Raw genomic sequence first — 8702 nt, 5'->3', positions numbered from 1 at the left:
CACTCCTCCAATGACAGAATTGGTTGTGGATTTCCAGTGTTGTCTGGCTGTGGAATTCCTTGTTCAAACAAAGATCCAATATGGAAGCCTAATGTGCACAGCAGGTGAGGTCAAAAGTGCTGTGCAAGGGAGGGCTCTGAGCACGTCTCACTTGGCCTTTCCTCCTCCTCAGAGGAGGCTCAGAGGAATCCCCCCAGATCCCTCGGAGCACAGAGCGGAGGCCACGGACTTGGACTCTGCAGGAACTGCAGACGCTGGCGTTGGTCTTTGGAACTTCTGATTTTTATTGGCCTCCAATAACCAAGAAACGCCAATGTTTATCACAAACGGTCCTCGGAATCCTCCGTGAGACCCCGCCCAAGTTCATGGCTTTGTTTTCCTTGGCTCACCTGGAACGCAGGTGCCCCACCCCATGCCTCGCCTGCTCACACCTGTCGAGCCTCGGCAGGCCCTGCCCACGTTTCCGTGCTGCCTCTTCGCCTGCTCCGTCCCGCACGGGCATCTGAAGGCTTTCCAAAGTCACTCACTCCCTCCTCAGAGCCCAGAGGACACCCACCCTGCAGCTTCAAAACGAAACGCGCACAGACCCTCAGGGAGGCGTTGTGAAGAAGTTACTTTTAGGTTTGAAACTATTTTTTTCAGTGTCTGGTCTTTCTCCTTCTTTCAACAGAGCAGTTTTGTATCTGGGCTCAGCTTTTTATGTTTTTTAAAAGGCAAGCAGCCTTGCCCCTTAGGACATCTGTGCTCAAGTGGCTGCCCCTCCAGGTCCCCAAGGAAACCAACGGTGGGTGGGTGGTGGGTACGTACCTGGTTTTGAGCCCTTCTCACAACCAAGCCTGTGCGTGAATGGGGAGACGCCGATGTCTCCAGCCAGCCCCTTGAAAATATTGCTCAATGAGTCCCCTTTGGGGCCAGGAGCCTCTGAGGACAGGGACAGACTGGGGCCCTAGGGCATCATCAACTGTGGGACAAGGGAACTTTGTCCATCCTTTTCTGTGTCCTCAAAACACTAGCTCCTCTCTGCATCACTTGTTCCTTCGAGAAAACTCGGTACTTGAAGGTAAATCTGAAGCCCAATGTTTGCTTGTTAACGTTTTGACAAGGGACAGTTGCAAAGGCATAATCCCATCCTTCCCTGAGTGAATGTGGGTGATTCAACACCTGGGTGCGGGGCGCTGGTGACTCACCTCGCCTACGTCTTAACTAGCTGGTTCTCTCCCGGAAGACTCCCAACACAAACACCTTGAATTTATGGGTAGCGTTTAACACTGCAAATAAGTTCTGGTTTCTCATTTCTGTTTCCAATCTACATGCTTTTTGAGGGGATCAAACCCGTCACAGTTTTATCAGCAAAATGGGAATCTCCACCCATCTGGTGAGATGAACTGCACTGGTACAAATGTCTGGTTGTGTATTTGAATGGCTAATTTCACTGATGTCTGATGCTAAGACAGTGTCCCTCAGCAGCTGAGCATTATGCGGTGGTGGAATTTAGACACCACGCAAATTTAGGTATGGCTGACAGCACCACTAAAATGAATTCCAGTGACCTAGGTAGGAAATAATTTAAAACTAAACAAAAACTTTTCATATGGTGTTTACACTGAAAGATTGAGTTGGTTGAATAAGAATCTGAATGAATGAGACACAGCAATGAGTTGATAATTTTGGTGGCAGTTGGTGACATGTGTAACCTCACATGGCAGTGGGGACGAAGCCATACAGGGGACTCCTCTAAATACTCGTGGTCTGAGCCTGCCATTCCCAATGCCTCATATTTGCCACAGCTCCTGACAGACACAGTCACAGAAGTATCTCTGCGCACACCCCGCGGGGGAGGCAGGCAAGCCCCATCCCGCCTCGTCGGAGGGAGAGGGCTCCCACTGAGCCGTTGGGCTGGCTGTGGGGAGTCAGGGCCTGACCCCGTTCTCCTGACTTCTCACCCAGTTCTCTCGAAATGCCAGCAAGCAGGTTGCAAAGCAAATTCTTTGCAGCTGTTATAAAGGTCTCATTGCTCAAGTGTAAACTAGCAAAACCACCAAGCCTCCTCCATTCCCCAGATGCTCAAACTTGGAAGGGCAGCAAAAAGTGATAGTCGACTCCAGGAGTAACTGTACCCAGCCCAAAACTACTTGGAGAATCCATGGAAGGTTCCAGAAAAGGCAATGGCTCCTCACAAGGGACAGTTTGGTATGGAGCTCCAGAGCCCAGCTTGCTCGTGTTCCGGTCCTCCCTCTGCCACCCACCAGCCAGGTAGCTGGGATTAGCCACTCGGCCTCTCTGTGCCTCAGTATCACTGTCTGTACATAGGGTTGTTCGTGGGCTCCACCTCAGAGGGTGGCAATGTTGCAAAGCACTTAGAACACTGCTCGGCATTTACTTTTTCAGAGCCTGCTCTGTGCCAGGCCCTGTACACACAAAGGTGAACGAAATAGGCCCAAATCTCTGTCCTCAGGGAGTTTATATTTGGGGTGGGGGTGGGGGCACGCAGTGGACACTCAATAAGGTTATTAGCCCCCAATTAGGTCAGAGCTTTCCTAAGAATCTCCGCGTTGGCCCACATTCAGGTGCGTTCTTCCCACGGGCCTTTGACTGTGGGGTGACACCTCACCACTGCAGTGTTTTGAGGACCAGCAGCCGTCAGCACACACAGCGTGCTGCCAGCAACCCTTCATTTCCAGGAGTTGTCCCACCAGCCTGTGCATGATCCCACCTGCCTGTCAATGGAAGGGCAATGAGTTTTGCATCAGCAGGGAGCCGGGTCAAAGTTTAGTCAATCAGAAGTTGCATAAGGACTTGCGATGGCTGGTCTCCGGATCAGCGGCCTCCCAGCATTCATTAACAACTATCTGTTCAATGATTATCTCCCTGGGGTTTATTGTGGAGAGCTGGTCCAAAGCACAACTGACCGTGGCTGTGATCCAAAGACCTGCCCCTGACGTCAGAGACGAGCCTCCCTGGGCACAGCCGAAGGGCAGGCCTTCCTCCTCCCCCGGATTTAAGGCCAGGAAGCTGGGCCACCCACTACAAACAGGCCCTACCCCTGGGAACGCACGCTCGCCGGCGAGAGGAACCCCTGAGGAAACCCTGGGATCTCTGATCAAGATCATCCCCGAGAAGAGAGGTAAGGTAGAGCCTTTTCACTTACATTTACATTGCAGCGATGACACTGTGATCGTTTTCTTTTTCCTTAGAGCTACGACCATCTGGCGATGTGCAACCCAAACAAAGCACGTGGAGTTTGTTTGAGGGAGTCTGTGGCTGTTTTTATTCAGGAAGCCTGTGCTTTCCATTTCAGGGAAGCTTGGCATCCGGGCCCCTTGACACAACCCTGCAGAGATGCCTCCTCAGCACCAAAAACGCCTCAACTTTTCAGCCAAAGTGGTCCAGGGCACCCTGGACAGCCTGCCCCAGGCGGTGAGGGAGTTCGTGGAGAGCAGCGCCAAGCTCTGCCAGCCTGACCAGATCCACATCTGCGACGGCTCCGAGGAGGAGAGCCGGCAGCTTCTGTGCCACATGGAGGACCAGGGCGTGATCAAGAGGCTGAAAAAGTATGACAACTGGTAAGTGCGGCCTCGGCCCTGGGCTCACGCCTTCCCCTCCGCCAGCTTGGTGTCGCTGGAAAGACCCGCGCGAAGCCCTCTCCAGGGGTTGAGACTCTTGAACAACGTAACAAACAGCCAGAACCGTATAGACTGACGACACTCGCAGAGCAGCCTGTCTTCGAGGAGACGGCACATGCAAATGCTCTCTGCAAACTAGGTCTCTGATAAAAATGAGAGCCAGACAGTCCCTGTCCTAAAGACTAGCTAACGGTGGGTGACTGTGTCCTGACTATGTCCCGGTGGGTGTGGGTGTCCACAGGTATGAGAAGAACACGATAATGAATAAGACTGTCCATTCTTAAATGATGCCTGGCCGAGGGAATCCAGCACGCAGATGCAATGCAGAACAGCAGCACCTCCCTCTCCATGCCTAACCTGTGTATTTTTTATTTTTGCAGCTGGCTGGCTCTCACTGACCCCAGGGATGTGGCCAGAATTGAAAGCAAGACAGTCATTATTACCCAAGAGCAAAGAGATACGGTGCCCATCCCCAAAAGTGGCCTCAGCCAACTGGGTCGCTGGATGTCGGAGGAGGACTTTGAGAAAGCATTCAATGCCCGATTTCCTGGGTGCATGAAAGGTGAATCAAACATTTATTTGATGGGGCAAAACCAAATAGAAGCGAAAGCAAACCTTTTCTTATTATGTCTGTCCTAATTGTAAGAGTAATGGCAACTCCCATGGCCTCAGAGACCTTTAAATTCCATGTGTGAAACTGGCAATGTATTAAGAATGTACATCTCAGTTCCGGTTTTACAGACTGTCTTATAGGAACATGAAAACGATTTCTGTGCCTGCAGATTTGAGATGGCTTGGTGGACTCCAACTGCACATTTAAGAAAATTCATTTTGGCATTCGCTCACTTTCCAGGGGACTCTTCTAAATCAGGGGGCTGAGAGCAAGCGAAGTGTGACGTTGCTAGTAGGAGACGATGAGAATGGGTCCACCTGGGAAAACAGTGTTGGCTGTTGTGAGTCTGGGGTCATATCTCACCAGTTCCCACCGACTGGCCCCGCAGGTCGCACCATGTATGTCATCCCCTTCAGCATGGGGCCCCTGGGCTCGCCTCTGTCAAAGATCGGTGTCCAGCTGACAGACTCGCCCTATGTGGTGGCCAGCATGCGCATCATGACGCGAATGGGCACACCTGTCCTGGAAGCACTGGGCGATGGGGAATTCGTCAAGTGTCTCCATTCCGTGGGGTGCCCTTTGCCTTTAAATAGTAAGTGTGTTATTTCAAAATCAAAAGCTAAAATTTTAAAAAGTAAGCCTAGCCTTAAACCCCAGGCCTGTGCTCCTGGGGTCCCCAGGCGGGGACGTGGTGTGTTAATGTGGGATGTGTCCTCCTGTGCAGAGCCTTTGGTTAACAACTGGGCCTGTAACCCAGAGCTGACCCTCATCGCCCACCTGCCCGACCGCAGAGAAATCATCTCCTTCGGGAGTGGGTACGGCGGGAACTCGCTCCTCGGGAAGAAGTGCTTTGCCCTCAGGATGGCCAGCCGGCTGGCCAAGGAGGAGGGGTGGCTGGCAGAGCACATGCTGGTAAGATGCAGGAAATCCTACATGTGCCTGGTAGAGGGTCTGGGGGCTGAGGCAGGGTGGTGGCAAATATATATGGCATTGTAGTTCCCATTAGGAGAGCCCCAATATGCTCCAAGGACAGATTCGGAAATTCCATCAATAATTATTAATGCGCTAATGGATGCCCCTTTTGAAGGACCTCAGACACCGTGGAACCAATAGAGATCCTCTGGACTTCATTACTCAAAATGCTCACTTTAATACCAAGAAATAGATCTTGGGAACCTACCTGTTGGGTTCTAGACACACTCCTAGACTGAAGGACTGACCACTGGTGGGGAAAGGAATGAAGAGCTTCAGGAGGAATCTTGTCTCCAACAGATCCTGGGCATAACCAACCCCGAGGGCCAGAAGAAGTACTTCGTGGCAGCCTTTCCCAGTGCCTGCGGGAAGACCAACCTGGCCATGATGAACCCCACTCTCCCAGGGTGGAAAATAGAGTGTGTGGGTGACGACATCGCCTGGATGAAATTTGACCAACAAGGTGACTGCTTTAGGCCCAGCTATTGACAGCAATAATTGAACCTAAGAGATTTTTTGGCTTTCAAAACATGCCAAGTTCTCCTAAATCCACAGTGTTTGGATTTTTAATTCAGTTATTTCAGACAGATCTTGCAAAACCTTAGAAATATGTATTCTGTAAGTGTTCTCTAATTTAATATTGAATCTGGATTGAAATGAGGCCATATGTTATTATTGTTTGTTTACATAATAAATTTGTTAAACTAGTATTGGTGGAAAACTGATGAGGAAGAAAGAGTTGAAAAAGCATCCAAGTTGAATATAATAAGAAAGGAGAAATATATTCTAGGGAGGAGGGAAAAAAAGATTTGAGAATTTGGTACAAAAATTAGCCAGGCAGGATGTAAGAATATATGTTATGCTTTGCTTGGCATTCACTTCTGCTTCTCTGGTCTAAAACTTTCCAGGTAACTTAAGGGCTATCAACCCAGAAAATGGTTTTTTTGGTGTCGCTCCTGGAACCTCTGTGAAGACGAACCCCAACGCCATCAAGACCATCCAGAAGAACACCATCTTCACCAACGTGGCTGAGACCAGTGATGGGGGCGTTTACTGGGAAGGCATCGACCAGCCACTGGCCTCGGGTATCAGGCTTACTTCGTGGAAGAACAAGGAGTGGACCCCCGAGGATGGTAAGCCCCCTCTGGAGCCCCCGGTGCTCCAGCCTGCAGGCATTGCTTGTTTGAGCCAGACGCTAAGCGGCCTCTCCTCTCTTGCTGTTGTAGGGGAACCTTGTGCCCACCCCAACTCGCGGTTCTGCGCCCCTGCGAGCCAGTGCCCCATCATCGACCCTGCCTGGGAGTCTCCGGAAGGCGTGCCCATTGAGGGCATCATCTTTGGAGGCCGCCGACCTACTGGTGAGGCTCTCCTTCATTCAGTCTGCGGATACGGGTGTGTTGGCCACCGAGGACATCCGTGGATCCCTCCTTTTCCATGACCTTGTCGGAGGGTGCCAAAGATCTCGAGCTTCCTTTCCAAAAATCCAAGATAATTGGGAAGCTCAGATGTAGAACCAACCCTTCTGGCCACCTAGAACCTTCCTGGATCCTTGATCTAATGTCGCTTTATCCAGTTTGGCTTTGCTGTGTGGCCTGGAGCTGTAACTGACTCAGCAGTGTTCTGCACTCCAGCTTTGGGAATGCAAAATGAGCTCAGTTAGCAAGGTGCTCTTCCGCCGTGTCTTTCCATGTTGAGAGATGACATCGCTGGCCGAAGGGTCTGAGTGTTAAAGCCTTTAAAGGATGTTTCTTTCTTCCTGCTAAAGGTGTCCCTCTGGTCTACGAAGCTCTCAGCTGGCAGCATGGAGTGTTCGTGGGGGCGGCCATGAGATCGGAGGCCACGGCAGCTGCCGAGCACAAAGGTAAATGGAAGTCAAGATCTGAAACCACAGAGAAGGATGATTGGCATGCTCTCTGTCTCTGTGTCTCTGTGTCTCTCTGTGTCTCTGTGTCTCTGTGTCTCTGTGTCTCTGTGTCTCTCTGCGTCTCTGTCTCTGTGTCTCTGTGTCTCTCTGTGTCTCTGTCCCTCTGTGTCTCTGTGTCTCTCTCCCTCTCTCTGTCTCTGTCTATAAATATATAAAGTGAAAACCAGGCATGCTTACATCAACAATAAATGGTGCCAATATTGTCCTGTGGGAGCACCTCTTACCAACAGAGTCCCCTCTCTGTTGATAGGCAAAGTCATCATGCACGACCCCTTTGCCATGCGGCCCTTCTTCGGCTACAACTTCGGCAAATACCTGGCCCACTGGCTCAGCATGGCCCAGCGTCCAGCAGCCAAGCTGCCCAAGATCTTCCACGTCAACTGGTTCCGGAAGGACAAGGAAGGCAAGTTCCTCTGGCCGGGCTTTGGCGAGAACTCCAGGGTGCTGGAGTGGATGTTCAACAGGATCAACCAGGAAGCCGGCGCCAAGCTCACGCCCATCGGCTACATCCCTGAGGAGGGTGCCCTGAACCTGAAAGGCCTGAGGGACGTCAACGTGAAGGAGCTCTTCGACATCTCCAAGGAGTTCTGGGAGAAGGAGGTGGAAGACATCCAGAAGTACCTGGAGCAGCAAGTTAACGCCGACCTCCCCTATGAAATCGAGAGAGAGGTCCTTGCCCTGAAGCAGAGAATCAGCCAGATGTAAGCAGACCCGAGCGCTTCGCCTTGAAAATCACCCCCCTTTCCAACCCATGAGACGGACCTGGAGCAAGGGAGAGCGGAGCTTCCTGAACCGACACGCCTGCAGCCCCCTAATGACCACGTCGACGGGCAGATCCAAAAGACACGCTTTAATTGTTCAGCTAAGACCGCAGAATACAGGCTAGTAACTACGAGATTGGGAAGGGAAATCTCAGCACGTCTCCGAAATTCACTAGCCCATGCACATTTGCTCAACCCTAAGGACACTCAGGCACTTAGTGTTTTTTGGTTTTTTCACTTGAGCTATATCTGTTAGCTGGAACGTACAGAAAAAATACTTGAGCTTTATATACATGTGTGCGCGTGTGTGTAGTGTTCGTGCACGTGCGTCTATGTACTGTTATCTAAAATATGTTAGACACCTTTGGAAAAATCTTGGGCAAGATTACCTGCTAGTTGCTGGAGGGAAATGTTGCTTTATTATTAATACGTGTGTTTAAATTATTTTTATATACCATTGTTTCTTACCTTTACGTAATTTCAATTTTTTTCCCTTAACACCTCTTGGAAAAATTACAAAATAAACTTTTATAGAAAAGATGGCTTTGTTTTGCTTGGTTTTTCTTATTTGAACCACCAAGAAGAGAGGATGCTGATGAAACACCTTGTGATCCGAATCCCCCGCAAAGAACGTGGGTGAGTCGGCCCCATGGCTTAGCGGTTAAGTGTGCGTGCTCCGCTACTGGCGGCTTGGGTTCGGATGCCCGGCACCCACCGACGCACTGCTTCTCCAGCCATGCTGAGGCCGCGTCCCACATACAGCAACTAGAAGGATGTGCAACTATGACATACAACTATCTACTGGGGCT

General features: G+C 50.7%; 1 protein-coding gene across 1 annotated transcript; it reads left to right on the top strand.

Moving 5' to 3' along the window:
* The first annotated feature begins 3319 nt into the window (after window positions 1-3319).
* On the top strand, window positions 3320-8427 carry PCK1 (phosphoenolpyruvate carboxykinase 1). Its single transcript, XM_058562094.1, has 9 exons — window positions 3320-3563; window positions 4004-4185; window positions 4625-4828; window positions 4961-5148; window positions 5509-5671; window positions 6117-6341; window positions 6435-6566; window positions 6974-7069; window positions 7383-8427. Exons 1-9 carry the CDS (start codon window positions 3340-3342, stop codon window positions 7835-7837), a joined length of 1869 nt encoding a protein of 622 aa, XP_058418077.1. The 5' UTR covers window positions 3320-3339; the 3' UTR covers window positions 7838-8427.
* Window positions 8428-8702: the final 275 nt, after the last annotated feature.

Source organism: Diceros bicornis, chromosome 19 (genome assembly GCF_020826845.1).
Source record: "Diceros bicornis minor isolate mBicDic1 chromosome 19, mDicBic1.mat.cur, whole genome shotgun sequence".
Classification (NCBI taxonomy): domain Eukaryota; kingdom Metazoa; phylum Chordata; class Mammalia; order Perissodactyla; family Rhinocerotidae; genus Diceros; species Diceros bicornis.
This window is presented reverse-complemented; position numbering and strand designations above follow the sequence as displayed.